Here is a 19,658-nt window from a genome sequence, read left to right on the forward strand (position 1 = left end):
CTCAAATATCACTTGGTGCTATTCAAGCGGTGAAGCACGCCAGCTACCCAAGTGAAATGTATTCAGCTTCATTTACCACCCGGACTACTGAACTGTACTGGGAAATAATAGACACAAAGTGCTGGAGTAACTCAGTGGGTCAGGCAGCATCTGTGGAGGAAAAGGATGGGTGACGTTTTGGGTCAGGACCCTTGAACGAGATGTGAAGCAACCTCTAAGAAGATTGGACTGTTAACAACCCAGGTCTAATTTACATAGTATATGGTGCTCTGAATATTGCTCCTTATTTCCCTTTAACCCATTCCTCCCAGTGGTGGAAGTGAACCTGTGGAATTCTTGAGGCAGAGATGGATTCTTGATTAGTAAGGGGGGGCAGGGGTTTATGGAATCTGTATGGTTTATGGGACCTGTTGAGGAATCCTTCCAAATTATCCATGATCTTCACAATAAACTATTGTGAATTTATTACAGATAATGTATCTTTTCTTGATATACCAGTCAAAGATCTAATCTTGCACTGATCAGCCCAGGATGTTTCTTCCAAGACTAACGGGTGAGGAGATAAAGATCAGAGCTCTGCCTTTGAGGTCCACAATGTGGACCTAACCGCTTTAAATAAAATTGTGCTCTCGAGTAGCTTTTAATCCAAATCCATATTTAATCAGCCAGTTCAAGAACAGGTTAGTCCACATCTGCCTTTAACAGGTCAACATCCACAGTTAATGTACATTTACATAAGTGGAATTTAAATCTTGCCATACATTAGCACCTCAAAGGGTATGGTGTGGGAGAAAAGAACCAAATAAAGCCAAGAATAATTGTTAAATATATAGATTCATTAGAATATAACTTCTTTACTCATAGAAAATTGCAGAAAAGTTATTAAGCCCCAGTCAAACTATGAGAAATTGCTTTTTGATTGTTCAATAATCTCAATGGTTCAGCAAGCTGCTGATTGGGGCAGAGTTTCCATACTCTAGACTTTAAACACTCACCCAGCTCCCTGTTCACATAGTCCCCTTAACCTGCCCCCTTTAACCTCACTGGGTTCACTTTGAAACTTACCGTGTAAGGTAGACAAAAAAGCTGGAGAAATCAGCAGATGAGGCAGCATCTATGGAGACCCTTGGGTCTCGACCCGAAACGTCGCCTATTCCTTCGCTCCATAGATGCTGCCTCGCCCGCTGAGTTTCTCCAGCTTTTTTGTCTACCTTAGATATTTTTCCAGCATCTGCAATACTTTCTTAAACTTACTACTGTGTAATATATTTTAAAAAAATGAATTATAAGTATGTGGGACTGTTAACAGAGCAACGTTCCATAGTCCAAAAAGTTTGCCTGTTCCACATAACCAAAGTCCTGGGGTTGATAGATTATCTGTCTTACAGTAAACAATATATATATATTCCAAACAGCCTCTTTCATTCGCAACCACTTTGTCTTTTTAATTTTCATATGTGTTTGAATGTTTTAAAAATATATTAATATAATGTTTTCCAATGATATGTACCACCTTCTCATGTTTAGAATTCATCATATTATTCCAACCAAATACACACCATAAATAGGTCAGTAAATCTGCAGCGATATTTAGAGGCAACTGATGCACTATTGTTAAAACTGGTCCACTCCCAGAACCATATATCTTAAGCACAGTAACATTACATACGTATTAGAGAATCAGTCTTTAATTATATGTTACAATGCAGCAAATAGAAAAGGTTTTATGTATCACAAGCTAGAATAGAACAGAATAGAATAGAATGCCATTTATTGTCATTTAAACACCAAGGTTCAAACAAAAATTTGTTCCTGCAGTCATAACAGCAAAAAACCACAATTAACACAATTCCACACAAATATCCATCACAGTGAATCTCCAAACACCTCCTAACTGTGACGGAAGGCAAAAGTCTTACTCTTCCCTGTTCCCAGTTCTTTATTCTTCTCCCGCAGTCAAGCAGTCAAACTGCTGCATCGAGTTGATCGAGGCTCTTGATGTTGGAGCCCCTGGCGGGTGATGGTAAGTCCCGCGGTGGTTTAAGCCGCGCCGGGCGATGTGAGGCCCCGCTCCGGGTCGATTTAAACCCCTCGATTCAAGTGGGCGAAGTTGCCGCTGCGGGAGCTCCGAAAAGCGGTCTCCCACCAGGGACCCGCGAGCTCCCAATGTTACCGTCGACAGGGCCTGCAGCCGAAGCCTCCGATGTCGGGTCGCAGCCACGCTCCACCACAGCGCTCTGCGATCCGAAGTCGGCCAGCTCCGCGATGGTGAGTCCGCAGGCTCCACAATGTTAGGCCCCAACGACAACGGGGACTCGACAGGGAAAAGGTTGCGTCCCTGTACAGGGAAGAGATTAAAAAGATTCCCCGCCCTCCCACATATATACAGCTAAAAATAAAGTAAGACTAAAACCAAAAACATACACCTAACAGGACAAAAAGAAAGAAAAGACAGACGGACTGCAGGCGAGCTGCAGCTGTTTGGGCAGCACCGCCAAACTACTGACCAAAGTTGATGTTTACAGAAGGTTGATGTAAAAATGCATTCATAGTCTCCTCTTAATTAAGGTAACACTTCATTTTGGGAACATTGCGACTCCAATCTGTGTTCTTTACCTGCATTGAAACAATTTGAATTATCCAAAGCAACCTAATGATCAGCAGTAGACTATGTGAATACCACGTGTTGTGAAACAAAAGAACTGGAAGCCGAGCCCAATCTGAGACATCCTTTTTTCTGTGCGGTTTGGGCTGGAGCATGGAAATGTAAGCTCTGAGATGTAAAGCTGGAAACATGTGCACTGCGATGCATTTTTAGAGCAAGTTATTTATTTCAAGATTAATTTCTATACAACCAAAATCTTTGAACAGGTAACATATCGCCGAGGCTGTAATATCTGCAGAAGGTGGAGTCCCCATTGTGCTTTATGGAAGTTTAAAACATCTTGGAAGTAACCGAGTGTGTTACAGCCATCTGAACAACACCCAAGAATGTGTGGGCATCCCCAAAATGTAACTTTCACAGACACTTCCTCTATAAAACCGTACCACATTGCAGGAAAGTCACTGGTTTCATTTCTTCCTGTAAAATTATTTCAATGGGTGGTTAATTAGTTTTAATTTAAACCTGGTGAGTGCAGTCCACCAGGAGTTTGTGAGCATTACATTCTTGAAATTTCAATCTATATCGACTGAATCAGGATTAGGGATGATTAAAGGACTCCACTGTGCTGCTTTAGACTCTTGGGTTAGTTAAGAGTAATTCAAACCAGACCAAATGAATGTCAATTGCCAGCATCTACAAACGACACAGGGTGCCATACAAATGCCTGACTTCATTAGCCACACGTTTAAGTAACTGCAGCACATTTTCTTTCAATAAAAAGTATATTTCACATATAATCTTAACATGTTGCAGTTAAACCGTGACTTCTGTTGATGGCAGTTTATATTCAATAATTGGAACAGTGATTTGAGTTTGAAGGTTTTTTCATATTAAAAATATTAATATGAATTTGCCAGTTCTCAAATGTGCTAATTTTATATTTCATCATATTGCAACCTTACCATTCTTTACAGATGAGGCCATATCCTTGCAAGAATGAACATTTTGAAGCAATTATTTATTTTTACTGAGGGTTCTCTGTTTTTCAGCATGCTCAACAATCTTCTCTTCCACATACAGACCTTTCCGTTTGCGGACAGTGTTCATGTATTTGTGCGCTTGGTTTACAGAATCAGCTTTCTCCCCAAAGTGCAGGTACTCCTCTTCTGTTGTAGGAACCCAGTCGGGGTCACTTGGTATAACCTGCATCACAAAGAGGAGACAGCAATGGTCACAAACCTAAAGAGCACTTGTCCTGGGCTGGAGAAAATGAACACATACACATGGGGAGCTGAAATGATTCCAGCTTTGTTTACAGTCACAGTCAGGAGTAATAACTGAGATGAAAATATCCTTCTCCATCAACTTACGGTCCATAAACAGTGCGTGACCAGGACCGCAGTGTATATAACAACTTACAATTACAAAGAGTTTTATATGTCTTTTTGAGCCATTAAGATCCAAATAGTATTAATGCAGGATTAAATACTTTTCACTGCTGGGATGTAGGGACAGGATAAAACAGATACAGAGCAAAGGTTTCATAGTCACAGGCTCTCCAGCCCACCATGTACACAGTGATCATCAAGCATCTGTTTTTTTACACCAATTCTACTGTAACCCATTTTATTCTTCTCATATGCCCATAAACTTCATCCAGATTCTGCCCTCACACTTGGGCCAGTTTATAATAGCCAATTAACCCACCACCTGCACGGTTTTGGGATGTGGGAGACTATACTTTCGACTTTAGAGATACAGCACGGAAACAGGCCCTTCGGCCCACCGAGTCCATGCAGCCCAGCGATCACCCTGTACACCAGCACTATCCTACACACAAGGGACAATTTACAATTTTTATCAAAGCCATTTAACGTACAAATCTGTACACCTTTGGCTTGTGGGAGGAAACCGGAGCACCAGTAGAAAACCCACGCGGTCACAGGGAGGATGTACAGACAGTACCCGTAGTCAGGAACGAACCTGGGTCTCTGCTGCTGTAAGGCAGCAACTCTACCGCTGCACCACCGTGCCCACTGAATGTTACCAGCATTTTCTGTTTTTATTTCAGATTTCCAACAGTTTTCCTGCAGTTTTCTTTTTGATTTTCAGAAACGATTTGTCTCTCCGAACATGTTGTCACCAAGCAATTTATAGCCTTGGACTGACATGATGATACCTTAACATTAGCTTCAGGCACCAACAGATACCTAGCCAGCAACCAGCAATTATCAAACAGAAGGCTCACCTATTCCTTTCGACATGCAAAAGCATGATAATTTGCCCATTTCCCAGTGGCAATGTCCTTGGGATGACCAACACTAGGAATATTTCAACAACTCAGCACTTATTCATGCTGACTCCAAGACAAGTTAGAGATTGTAGCTGCAACAGCGAGACTGAACCACTTACATTATGAGGCTACTCCAGCATCTTCAGACCATATCAAGGGAACAGGAGATGCACACAAAGATGTTGAGGAATACCTCAAACTCATTCAACCTGCAGCAACTTGTGACAACCCTTTTCCCCAGTAAAGGGGAACCCTTATCACATAGGGACCGAATGGGAATTTATTAGCAGGAGGGTCTCAAACAACCTGTTACATAGAACTCTCAGTGGCAATATCTTTTATCTTTCTTGTGAGAAAGCTGTCACACTACTCAACAATGTACCTCGGTGACTGACAGTCACCCCCCCGACACTCCTCCCACAGGAAAAACACTATGACTGTATGCATGTAAATAGATTTATTTATTGAAATCATACTCTATGTCGCTCTTCCAGGGTGATGCTAAATGCATTTCGTTGTCTCTGTACTGTACACTGACAATGACAATTAAAGTTGAATCTGAATCTGAATCTGAATCTGGGAGGCACAAGACTGAAAGTGCTGTATTCTGGAGAAAAACGCAAAAGACAAAACAGGCAGTGAGTAGGTGTTGCATAAAAACGGCCACCTCATCTCATCTTAATCTCACCAATATGGAGATGGCCACACCAACATTACCATGTGCAGCTGATATGGTTGGAAGAAGTGCATGCAAATCTATAGAGAAACACAAAAAGCTGGAGTAACTCAGCAGGACAGGCAGCAACTCTGGAGAGAAGGAATGGGTGACGTTTCAGGCCGACACCCTTCTTCAGACCTATACCTCACCTTGATAGGGAGGAGGTGTTGGGACTTCTTAAATACCTACACAGATTTAAAAGTTATTCCAAAACCATACAATTGTTAACTAGTCAAATTGTTAACTAGCCAATTGTTAACTAGTCAAGCTGCCAAACGATGTTTTCCTTCATGGAGCCACAAATATTGTCAAAAGCTGTAGCACCGTGACACATTCAAATCCTCTGTCGGCTGTAGATAGACACAAAGTGCTGGAGTAACTCAGCGGGTCAGGCAGCATCTCCGGAGAAAAGGAATAGGTGACGTTTCGGGTGGAGACCATTCTTCAGACAAGGGCACTAGTCTGAGCTTGGGTGGTTGTGGGAAAAACCTCTGCTGTGAGGATTCAGCCCTGCCTCCTCTCAGAAGGTAATCTGCCATCAGGTCGTGTACCATGGTTAGAATTACAACGTGTATCAAACACTGGCTATCTTTATGCTGGAAAAAATGGTACTTGTAACTAGATAATTGGCTACTGAAAACAAAGCAATGGTGCTTGCTTTCTGTATACCTTCATATATAAGAAAGTAAGCATAACAAAGGTATTTATAGCCATAGAGCGTGGAAACAGGCCCTTTGGCCCAACTTGCCCCGGGTTTCAATTTGCTTGAGTTTAGGGAGAGGCTGAGCAGGCTAGGTCTCTAATCCTTGGAGCGCAGGAGAATGACAGGTGATCTTATAAAGTACAAAATCATAAGAGGAATAGATCGGGTAGACGCACAGTGTCTTGCCCAGAGTAGGGAAATCGAGAACCAGAGGACCTAGGTTTAAGGTGATGGGGGAAAGATTTTATAGATCCCCGAGGAGTAGTTTAGGCAGGGGGAATCTGAAAGACGTGTTTTTTCCCACAATCACTAAGCAATAATCAGGCTATTCACTGACTTGCTTATTCCTTTCAGTCTCACTTCTAAACTCTCTGGACAATACCAATGTAGCGTTTCCTTACCCTGATTTGTAATGTACACCCAGGTCTGCGAGGGGTTCTGATGTCCCTCAGCCTTTGCATTGTTTTTAATTTTGACCACATCAGAGTGAAGCGGGGGAAAACATTGCATTGCCCGGGCTTTGTAAAGTTAAATATAAGCTGCTTTGTTCAGCAAATCCTTTGACTGAAGTAGCCTTTTGAAAACTAAGGAGAAAAATACAACCTCACACAGGAAACCTGAGGAATAACTTCTGTCGAACACACTGCTGCGAGATGACTACGACATGATTATTAGAGATTTATTTTGTTCGCTTTAGCCTTCAAGCCATGGAGCTGGAACGGCGTTTAGGATTTATGTTGGAAATACCAGGACCCAACATCCACGCTCCAGTCGATGATGATAATTAGTGTACCGGCACAGGCATGCTCTCACACCTGGTGAGGGATCTAAGCTAGCGAGATGTCTAATTTAAAGAGCACAGATGGTAGTGAAACTAACGGCAAGATCCACGACAAAACAAAACCCTTTTCTGCAGGGGGGATCCAGGGCAGTGCCCAGGGGCAAATGTCACTGTACATCTGCTTCTGTTTAGCAGCACTACATTTGTGAAGGAATAGCAAGATTAAAAAACTGCATTTAACCTGCCAGCCAGCGGCTCTGCTCTCTAAAATGGATTATTTCCATGTGATAGTTCAGCTGCTGTTCTTGCCTCTCCTCTTCCCAAGAAGCCTCAGTGTTGGGGGTTTGCTTGCTTCATTCTTTACACAAATGAGGTTTCAGGGTGCTGGTCAGATACTCATTCATTAGAATCATCACATGCCATCCTATAGAGTCATTCACACCCGTCCACATCTCGGATCATGAATCGACTATTGTCAGCAATGCTCCAAGGGCGGCAGCAGCAGCAGCAGCAGCAACCTGGTTGATTCTACCATGCACCCTATCAATACATAGTATAGTATAGTTTAGAGAGACAGCGCAGAAACAGGCCCTTCGGCCCACCGAGTCCGCATCAACCAGCGATCCCCGCACATTAACACAAGCATACATACACTAGGGACAATTTACATGTATACCAAGTATACAAGCCCAAGCCAATTTACCAAAGCAGTTTTTTTAATCTTGCTTTTCCTTGACAAACCTGTTTGCCTTTGGAGTGTGGGAAGAAACTGAAGGTCTCAGAGAAAACCCGCGCGGTCACGGGGAGAACGTACAAGCTCCGTACAGACAGCACCCGTAATCAAGGCAGCAACTCTACCGCTGGGCCACCGTACCACCCTTAGCTTGGTTACTGATCCCATCTTGGTTTGGGTGATCATGGACCAGGAACCAGACATGGGCTTTGCTTCTCTTTGAGACGTGAGTCTAACAAGGATTATTATTTCAGTATGAATTTTCTTCACAAATGGACACAAAGTGCTGGAGTAACTCAGCATCTCTGGAGAACGCAGATAGGCGATGTTTCTCGACTCGAGCCTGATCTGCTGAGTTACTCCAGCACTTTGTGACCTTTTGTACATTAGCCAGCATCTGCAGTTTTGTTTCTACAATTTTCTTCACATGCATTCACTGAAAAGATACAAACAAATCTTTATTATTATTATATTAAACAGCTTCAATAGTTCTGAACATTTGCAGATGTGTGCTATTTAAAGTGTACTGCACTGATTCGATGACAAAGCACAAGGTTTCATTTTAAGACACAAAATTAACGTACTTACATATCTTGCTGAAATATCGTACTTATGAAAATAAGGTGTGATGATTGAACATCTGTTATTATTTTGTTTAACCTTTGTTGCTATCTTTTAGGCTATTCTTGTCAAATCTCCAATACTTGTTTTCATGACGGGTGGGGGAGGGATAGAGAGAGAGAGGGAATACCAGGGCTACCTGAAGTGAGGGTCATCAATATTCATACCACTGACCTGTAAGCTGCCCAAGCGAAATATGAAATGCTGTTCCCCAACCCAAAATGTTGCCTGTCCATTCTCGCCCTTGAGGCTGTCTGACCCACTAAGTACTCTGTGTTTAGCTCAAGATTCCAGCATCTGCACACTCATGTGTCTTGAAAATACTAGCTGGAAATGTGAAACGTTGGGAACCTCCAACAGGGCAGGCAGTACCTGTCCAAAGACCAACAACATTGATGCTTCAGGCTGATTATCTTTCCATTTTTCTCTCCCCAGGTGTGCCTTGACCTAGTATGCATTTCCAACAACCTCTATTATTAGTGCACACAAGGAACTGCTGATGCTGGAATCTTGAGCAACAAAACACAAAGTGCTGGAGTAACTTACCAGTCAGGCTGCACCTCTGGAGAACATGGATAGATGATGTTTTGGGTTGGGACCCTGCTTTAGACTCTTCCTCAGCCTTAAGATGGGTTCTGACATGAAACGTTGCCAATCTGTGTTCTCCAGAGATGCTGTCTGACCCACTGAGCTACTCCAGCACTTTTTGTCTTATATTTAGTTGTCACTTCGGCACTACCATTCCCGTTCTGGGAGCTCCTCACTTAGCCCAGTATGTCCTGCAGAGAACATGAATCAGCTCACTCTCCCAGCTGCCATCAAACTTGCTGCTTTGCTATTGAAGTATCCACAAGAAAAAATAAAGAGAGTAAGTAAATCAATGCTGCAAGGTTCCTTCAAGTAAATGTTTGCAATGCAAAAATCAACGTAATATATATATATATATATATTTACAGGCATTAAATTCTGCTAACTCTTTGTATATTCTGCTCCACATGTCAAACATGATTCATTCAAATCATCCAATAATTCTATGTTTTTAAGCAGAAAATTACTACTTCATATTGCCGATTTCAAATGAAATGCATAATATCAAATTTTCAGCAAAAACTGGTCTGAATGATTGATTACTGTAGTTGATCTTCCTGTTTTCCATCAACAGAAATCATTTCTGGGTGTGGAATAGGAAACATATATGCAGACCAGATTGGTAAGGACAAACAAAGTGTGTATGAAGGAACTGCAGGTGCTGGTTTACACTGAAGATAGACACAAAATGCTGGAGGAACTCAGCGGGACAGGCAGCAGCTCTGGAGAGAAGGAATGGATGCCTTATTTGGGTCAAGGCCCACCTTCACGACCCGAAACGTCACCCATTCCTTCTATCCAGAGATGTTTCCTGTCCTGCTGAGTAACCTTTCATGTTTCATGTATTTTGTGTTTTATGACTGTTGACAAATCAATTTCCCTCCTGGGATAAATAAAGTTCTATTGTATCGTGTGGTATTTTGTGACTATCTACAATGCCAATGGGTTGCACCAAGACGGCACAAAAGATGATATGAATAGCCATCTATGTGCTACAGACAACAACTGTAAACTGTAAACAGCAGTCCAAATTATCTTTATCCTGTATCTGCACAGTGTGGACTGCTCGATTGTAATCATATATAGACTTTCCTGTGACTGGTTAGCATACGGTGCAGCTCTCAAGAAAGTGAAGGACTTCAAGTACCTGGAAGCAAGGATGCAGAGCTCTGAGAATGACATCAAGGTCGGGAAAGCGCTCGCATGGAATGTGCTCAATAACATAGGGAAAGTCTGGATGTCTAAGGGTCTCAAACTGAATTCTTCCATGCATCTGTAGAGACAATATTATTGTACGGGTGTGAGGCGCGGACTCTAACTCGAGCACTGTCCAAGTCTCTCGATGGTACCTACACCCGAATGCTCAGTTGGAGGGACGACATGACCAACGGCCAGCTCTATGGGGAGGTTCCACCTCTGACAGAGAAGATCAGGTGGAGAAGGGTGAGACTCGCTGGTCACTGGCACGGCCACCCAGACATGCCAGCAAACAAGGTGGTGCTGTGGGGACCCACCCATCGAACACATGTCCCGGGACGGCCAATCAAGATGATGCTGAAGAGGCAGCTGCATGGAGGACAGAGATGTGTGGTGTGTCCCTCACTGTACCCGACGGAAACCAGCACCACGGATGACATCTTACACATTGCATATAAATGAGTGAGCCACTGCTGTGACTGACTTCAGCAGCAAGTACATAGAGGAGTGGGTGCTGAGGAAGTGTCCCCAACCGGCAACCATGAATGAACCACCAGGTACATTCACAGGTGAAGGCCAGGCCTGCTGCAGACAAGTCAAACAATCCCGAGCGGCACAAGAAAGCTTGCTATGATCATCTAGAATGCCACGAGACAATGCCAGACAAACTTGAGTCCCAGTATAATCATTCGGACACCAGCAGAATGTGGCAAGGTCTGAATACTGAAACTGGCTGCAACGTGAAGTCCGGCAACTTCGCTGGTGATAGCGAGACCCGACCTGATGAGCTTAATGCATTCTATGCTCGCTGTGAGCCGAGGGCCAACTGGTCCATCAGAGCGGAGTGTGCCTCTTCCCGAGGTCACTGCTGCTGAAGTTAGATCGGCTTTCCTGAGGGTGAACTTGTGGATAGCAACTGGCCCAGATGCAGTCCCTTAGGAACTGCGGGGATGGTAATCATGTACTGTCTTTCCGCAGATTGGATAGCACGCAACAAAAGCAAGCTTTCCACTATACCTCGGTGCACGTGACTATAAACTAAAGTAAACCTGCAGAGCAAGTCTTAGATGAAGAAATGGCACAGATTCCAGGCTTATTGCATTTCAATGCAAGTGTAATTACCCCGGTACATTAGGTTGAAATGTATTCATAAGAAAAGCGACATATTACCACTTTAGTAACAAAAGCAAATCCAGGGGATGTCAACAACTCCAACATTGTATGAAAGGATAACATTTCAGGTTCCTCCTCTGTCAGATCTGCTCTGCATTTTCTGCATTTTGTCTTTTGTTCAGGTAGTTCTAATTCCTTTTGCCTCGAGGCCATCTGTAAATCACAGTTGCAAGAGATGGGACAAGCTATACTGTGGAGCCAGAGTAAGAAGCTGAGCAAGGGTAGTACTTCTGCAAAGCTCCAGCTGCCCTCAAATTCCTTCTTCCAACACTGACCTCAGTGGAAACTGCAGAACCTACTTTACAGTGTAATATGAACCCAGGCAATGATGTCCATATGTTCCTTAAACTGTATTCTATGTTGGAGTTTTTAAGGCAAACTCATTGTACAAGAGATTGAATTACATAAAGTATAAAGTCACATTTTCCCTTTACACTCAATACTGGCTCTGAATTTGTGGATTACATGAATTTAAGATTGTGATAAAGCTCCAAATATGTGAGAAGAAACTAATATGAAATCCTTGTGCTCTCTTTATGTAAGAAAATATTCAGACTTTGAATTATGCTATAGGACATCGTCACCAGCATTGAAATACAAAAATGACTTTCAGAATTCCCTTCTCAACTCTTTTAACAGATCTATTTCTACAATAGCATGCAAAAGAAATCTCATATAAAAGTATTCAAATGTTTATGTGTCGGTGCCTTTAAATGGCTTCCATTTTTTCTGCAACGGGATGCAAACATATTATCATCGATGGCTAAACAAGCATTGAGAACACCGAGGAAAAATAGTGTCTCTCAATCATATTAACTGTCTTGTACTAATCTGTTCATCTCTGTGTTGTTAGATTTCATTTATTATTGTAAACAAATGGTTCTCTCTACTGGTTTAATAATATTATTAGTCATAGAGTCATAGAGTGTGGAAACAGGCCCCTCAGCCCATCTTGCCCACACCGGCCAACATGTCCCAGCTACACTGGTTATAGAGTAATACAGTGTGGAAACAGGCCCCTCAGCCCATCTTGCCCACACCGGCCAACATGTCCCAGCTACACTCGTCTCATCTGCTCGTATTTGGTCCATATCCCTCCAAACCTGTCCTATCCATGTACCTGTCTAACTGTTTCTTAAATGTTGGGATAGTCTCTGCCTCAACTACCTCCCCTGGCAGCTTGTTCCATACACCCACCACCCTTTGTGCATGTTTTATTGCAATGTTTCTGAATAAATGTACACTCAACTCTGTAGTGGCTTGGTGGGAATATTACTTTGCACTTCCAAGATTGGTGTGGAGTAACGTGAAAGATGCCACGTTGGGGATTTGCTGAGCTAATCAGTCACAGACGAGGCTGTGGGATGAAGCTTTCTTCGGCGAGTTGTGAGCAGCAGCCTAGGCTGACACTCCAGCGCAGTATTTACTCCTCAACTAACATGAATAAACCACTATAGTAATATTTTAAAATGTAATAAAAAGGAACTGTAGATGCTGGTCTACACCAAAGATAGACACAAGATTCTGGAGTAACTCAGCGGTCAGGAGACTCAGTCTGAAGAAGGGTTCCGGCCAAAACGTCACCTATCCATGTTCTTCAGAGATGGGTGGCTCCCGCTGAGTTACTCCAACACTCTGTGAAACGTCACCTATCCATGTTCTCCACAGATGCTGCCTGACCCGCTGAGTTACTCCAGCACTCTGTGAAACGTCACCTATCCATGTTCTCCACAGATGCTGCCTGACCCGCTGAGTTACTCCAGCACTCTGTGAAACGTCACCTATCCATGTTCCTCCACAGATGCTGCCTGACCCCTATCTGAGTTACTCCTGCACCCGCTCTCCAGTGAAAACGTCACCTATCCATGTTCTCCACAGATGCTGCCTGACCCGCTGAGTTACTCCAACATTTCAATTCCAATTTTCTGACCCATACTGAATTTGAGTGCTGAATCACTGAATTTACCATCTAGTGAAAATAGATGGGCTTTACAACAAAACAGATGCTCAAATATTCTGATCCTTCCCCTTAATGGAAACCATGTGTTAAATTTTATAGCAGATCAAAGATGGAGCTTCCCTCTGTAATACCTACAGAGTTCCACATGAGAATTTTCAAAACATATCTACAGATAATAAATACATCCTTATCTGGGCATCTTCCTATTCTCAGAACCTCTCGGCAATTTTTACATATCCAGTGTGAATGAGCCCAGCTCCGTCCGGTTCCATAATGAATGACTTTGCCACAAGAACAACATGTATGTTTTCATGCACATAATAGAAACTCAGAAGAACTACTACACAAAATTGTATCCAATATCAGGGAGTGATAATTGCTTCTAAATCTGATACTGTGAATAAATACTGTTCCAATCACATCATCAACGTGAAAGATGATTTAACACCCGTACTTAAGCATGTGTCAGAACAGCACTCGCTCAGAACTGAACTGAAATATCAGTCTCCAATGTTATGCTGGTGGCTGGGACTTGAACTAACCAACTCAAGGTGAGAGTATTGGCTTAATTAGTGCTTCAGTTTCTGCTCAACTGCTATTAATTTCACGTCGGTGACTTTGTTAAGTCAGCATGCACCCATTTGCTTGTCTGGCAGGCTAGAGATTAACCAGTTTTGTGCACTATGCCCAGATCATTCAATAGATATCTTGGCCTTCAATTGCCTGAGACTAGCTTGGCAGCACTGACTGATCCTTCAGATTAAGAGGCTAAGGGTTTTGCTCATTACAAGGCATTCTAATACATTAAATCTCCCGTTTAAGAATGACAGGAAATACTCTTAGCGTTCTTTGGGAAACCAAATATTAATACAGCTCTGGCTTTTGTTTTTTACACATTTATTCATGAATGGGATGTGGTTATTGGTATCCCCAATCGCCCCAGACAGCTGAGAATGAAACTGTAAATGATCCATAGCGTATAGGATAGTGTTACTGTCCGGGGTGATCACCAGTCAGAGGGCCTGCTGCTGCGCACTGTCTCTAAAGTCTAAAGAAACGTCCACACACCTCAGTTTTATCTTGTAACTCAAGTCTCCTTGTTTTTAACTCTTCCACTAGTGAAGAATTCTCAGCATCTACCCTGCCAAGCACCCTCGGGATGTTAGACGTCTGAATCAGGTCACCCTCATTCCTCTTAACTCTAAGGAATGCAGACCCAAACCTTTAAAAAGCCTCTCTTGGTGGGACAACTCCCTTCACCATTCTCTTTTTTATCCAAAATTAAACCAATGCCTCAATCACTCTGTCATGAGGTTAAAAGATTCTATGGAATCATTTGCAAAGAACAGCGGCATTGCTTCTGTTACTCTGGCAAATAATTATATCCTCAATCAGCTTTCAAGGCAGCTGGGCTGAAATGAATTTGAAGATAATACAGGAAAAGACACGACAAGACAACAAAAAAAGTAAGGGATTATCCACTGAATTGCAGTATTAGTGGAAACAAAAGGATTTCTGAAAAATGTTAAAAATCTACTTATGGTTCAAGCATGTCAAATCGTGTTGCATTTAATTGGTTTAGAGACCATATGAAGCCATCAGTTGAATGTAATAATGAAAAATTGTCTTCATTCCTCAGTGTTGGATCAGATAGATTGACAACTGCTCAACTTATCAAAACAAGAAACAAACTTCAACGGTCCAAAATAAAAACAAGTGCTAAAAACGCAAGGCCATTAATCTCCTGAAAAGGGGCAGATGAACAGAAAATGCAGCTAGCTTTTGTGGCATATCTAGACAGCACTGTGGAACGGAATGATGAGCACACAGTTTATTGTGATTATAGACACAAAAAGTGGAGTAACTCAGCGGCTCAGACATCATCTCTGCAGTTCCTTCCGACACAGTTTCTTGTGATGATGTGTCCACAACTTGTTTACCCACCAGTGATGTGAACATTGAAGTCTACCCTCAAACTATCTCCCCCTCCCTCCCTTCCTTCCCCCTCTCTCCCCTGTGCCCCGGCCTCGTACCCTCTCTCCCCTGCCCCTCCTCCGATACTATTTCCTCTGGCTTCACAATCTGCAACTCTTCAATCCTCCCGTCTCACACGTACTCAGCTAATCTCTGGCCGTTGTTCCAACTATCAGCCTATCAACTCCCCACCCCCACTTGCCTGTGTATTACCTGCCATGCTTTGTCCTACCCCTCTGCTCTCCGAGCTCCCCCCCCCCCACAATCAGTCTGAAGAAGGGTCCCGACACACATCACCTATTCATGTTCTTCAGAGATGCTGCCTGAATTACTCCAGCACTATGTGTCCTTTCATGTAAACCAACATCTCCTGTTCTTTTTTAAAACCCCTCTCTCCCTGCCACACATGCTGTCTGGTCAAGCTTTCCTGCACTTGTTTCTATTTCAGGTATCCAGCTCTTTCATGTTATTTTAAAGCTTATGTTTTTAAGTTATAGAAAAGATGATCAGCTAAGATATAATTTTGTCAGGAAACAAATTCATGGTCCAATTTTGATTTTAATTTGACATTTCAAATGTAATTATAAATCATGTTACTTTCTTATTGCTATTAATAATGGGAATAATATTATTAATAATGATGAAGGAATATCAGGACCCACAACAGGTAATTTTGTCCGTGGGGTTATTTAGTATTTAATGAGGTTATGGGTGTTCGGTATCCAAATTCCATCCACCTGATTTGGCTCACGATCCCTTAATATTCAGGGCCAGTTAAAACCTATCAATGTATGGTTAAAAATAATTTAATGAGCAATCATCTATTACTTTTCGGGAGAGTGCATTCAATATTTCTTCTAACAGTTGCACGATACAGTGTTTACACAATTCTCTTCTGTTCAGGGCGGCAAGGTGGCACAGTGGTAGTGTTGCTGCCTTAAAGTGCGAGAGATCTGGGTTCGATCTTGACTACGGGTGCTGTCTGTACGGCTGTCTGCGTAGATTTTCTCAGGGTGCGCCAGTTTCCTCCCACACTCCAAAGACGTACAGGTTTGTAGGTAAATTGGCTTCTGGTAAAATTGTAAATTGTCCTTTGTGTGTAGGTTAGTGTGCGGGGATCGCTGGTTGGCATAGACTCGGTGGGCCGAAGGGCCTGTATCCATTATATCTCTATCTTTAAATTAAACTAAATATGCCACACCAGTCTCTCTAAATGCCCTGTCAATTACTTTCAAGAACCAGCAAAGCTCAATCACCTCAAAACCATTAATGTTTTATGGAATATAAACCCAATATTTGCAGTCCCTTGTTGTAATCCAACCATTGGAGTTCTGGAAGGTAAACAAAAATGCTGGAGAATGTAACGTCACCCATTCCTTCACTCCATAGATGCTGCCTCACCCACTGAGTTTCTCCAGCATTTTTGTCTACCTTCGATTGTTCCAGCATCTACAGTTCCTTCTTAAACATTGGAGTTCTGGAAATGCTTTAAATGAATCTGCATTTAACTTATTTAAAGATTACAAATTCCTTTCTTAGGTGCAGTTCCCAACACATGACATACATCTCCAGAGGTGGTCCTTTGACTGGATGTAGCAAAACTTCCTCCTAATTCCATTAGCTGAAAGGTTGTACACACATTGGAAAGCTTCACTAATCGACATCTCCATCAGCACGTCCTCCAGCGTACACACGGTACACAGCACATATACACAGCATATGGCTCCTTTTGACAATAGACAATACGTGCAGGAGTGGGCCATTCGGCCCTTCGAGCCAGCATCACCATTCAATGTGATCATGGCTGATCATCCCCAATCAGTACCCCATTCCTGCCTTTTCCCCATATCCCCTGACTCTGTTATTTTTAAGAGCCCTATCTAGCTCTCTCTTGGAATGTTTCTCTCTTTGCAGGTGCCAGTCTTTACTGACCGATAGGATTCTCTTTGAATTAGAAAACTGTGCCTTCAAGCTTCACTTCAGACTGGAGCAGGTATTTCAGGACAAAACTGTCTGCAGTACTATGAGAACGAGGCAGAGTGGAAGGTGCATCACAGCACTCTCTGCGCTGAATCTGTTGTTGGGGAATCAGGTTCGCTCAGTTTACCAGCTTTCTTTCCAACTCACTGCAGTTGTTTTCTTGAAGTATTTGTCCAATCCGCATAGAAGGTACAGTTGAATGCATTTCCATCAATCTAGCAGGCAACATTTTCCCAATACTAAACACTCTTGTGGAACATTATATTATGTCACATCTAGTTGTTTTACCAATCACTATGCAATATGATTCCTGGTCCTGTAACCTGGGTACAATTTATCTTCATTTATTTAACTTATCTAAGCACATTGTGATTTTAAATGCTCTATTAAATCATCTCTATTTATTTATTTTGTTCTCCATGGAAGTATTTCAATAATTTATTTTACATACTGCAATCTCTTCATGTACTTCAACTGGGCTTAATTGGTGGTTTCATATAGTTTCAGCAAAACTTCCTGGCTTTTGTTCTCTATGCCATTATTCATGAAACCTCCAGTCCCATATGTTTTATTAGCTGCTATTATTAGCTGATATTCCATGCTGAAAACCTTCAAAGGTTTTGTGCAAGCATTCTCAGATCTCTGTGTTTATGCCCCCACTTACGATTGTTCCACTGAACCTGCTCTTCAGTGTATAATATCACCTGCCACGAGGCTGTACTAGTCCCCGGGAACACGTACCACTCTTCACAGCACTTTCAAGTCCGTGCCAATAATGAACACTAAACCCAACCCTAATCCCACATGAGTCTTAAGGAACCCGACTGTATAGGCCACTTGAAAATAAACCTTGTGAACAGTCATAAGAAATTATTTTCTCGTATTCCACTGATTATATACCCATAATGTTAGTAGTACTCTTTTATCTTTTGTTGTTTATTTTTGCTAATCAGTCCAACAGGTGATTATTTATCAAATACATTTTTAAAGTCCATAAACATAATATCAACTCATTGTTCCTACCCACCTTCTCTGTTAACTTATCAAAGCAAGCAATCAAAATCGTAAAACATGTTTTTCATTTAAACCCATAATGATGTTTAGTTTATTTTAGAGATACAGTGTGGAAAGAGGCCCTTCGACCCACCGAGTCCGTGCCGACCAGCGATCACCTCGTACTAACATTATCCTACACACCACGGACAATTTACAATGTTACCAAAGCCAATTAACCTACAAACCTGCACATCTTTGGAGTGTGGGAGCAAACAGGAGCACCCGGAGAAAACCCATGCAGGACAGGGGGAGAACGTACAAACTCCACACAGACAGCACCCGTAGTCAGGATGGACCCCGGGTCTCTGGTGCTCACTCTACCACTGTGCCACAATTGATTAAGGATGCTGCAAGGCCGCTGAGGAGTTTGAACGCTGAAACACTGGAATACTGCCAGAATTAGAAGGTTTCAGCTACAGGGAGAGGTTGGATAGACTTGGATTGTTTTGTCTGAAATGTCAGAGGATGAGTGAGAGGAGTCATGATGGAAGTGTATAAGATTGTGAGAGGCGTAGATATAGTAGACAGTCAAAATCTTTTCCCCCCCAGAGTGGACATGTCCAACACTAGAGAGCAGAGCTGTAAGGCGAGTGGGGAAAAGTTTTATGGAGATGTGCGGTGAAGGGTTTTTTTTACACAAAGTGTAGTAGGGGCCTGAAACACATTGTCAGAGGTGGTGGTGGAGGCAGATATGATAGTGGTGTTTAAGAGGCTTTTAGATAGGCGCATGGAAGTGCAGGGAATGGAGGGATATGGATGATATACAGGCAGATGAGATCAGTTTAACGGTATCATGTTCGGCACAGACATTGTGTTCTTGTGCTATACGGTTGTGTATTCTATGTACTAATGACATTATTATATTGTGAATGGTTTATGATTACAGGGGATGATGTATAGCCAATGATGCTTACAATGGGTAATACACAATCAGAAGCTTTGCAAGATTAAAACATTAGGGTGGCACAGTGGTGCAGTTGCTGCCTCATAGTGCCTGGGACCCGGGGTCCATCCTGCCTTATAGTGCCTGGGACCCGGGGTCTATCCTGCCTCATAGTGCCTGGGACCCGGGGTCCATCCTGCCTCATAGTGCCTGGGACCCGGGGTCCATCCTGCCTCATAGTGCCTGGGACCCGGGGTCCATCCTGCCTCATAGTGCCTGGATTCCATCCTGCCTCATAGTGCCTGGATTCCATCCTGACTACGGGTGCGGCCTGGGTCGAGCTTCTACATTCTCCCCGTGACCACTTGGGTTTTCACCGGTTTCCTCCCACAT

At 42.7% G+C, this 19,658-nt stretch overlaps 1 protein-coding gene across 1 annotated transcript in view; it reads right to left on the bottom strand.

The window, feature by feature from the left end:
- Positions 1-2,809: 2,809 nt before the first annotated feature.
- Positions 2,810-19,658, bottom strand: part of efl1 (elongation factor like GTPase 1) — a 143,526-nt gene continuing 126,677 nt past the window's right edge. Inside the window, 1 exon segment of the mRNA XM_055661001.1 lies at positions 2,810-3,808. Within this exon segment, the coding sequence (XP_055516976.1) occupies positions 3,620-3,808 (189 nt within the window). The 3' untranslated portion in view covers positions 2,810-3,619.

The sequence above is a fragment of the Leucoraja erinacea genome, chromosome 33, assembly GCF_028641065.1.
Source record: "Leucoraja erinacea ecotype New England chromosome 33, Leri_hhj_1, whole genome shotgun sequence".
NCBI lineage: Eukaryota > Metazoa > Chordata > Chondrichthyes > Rajiformes > Rajidae > Leucoraja > Leucoraja erinaceus.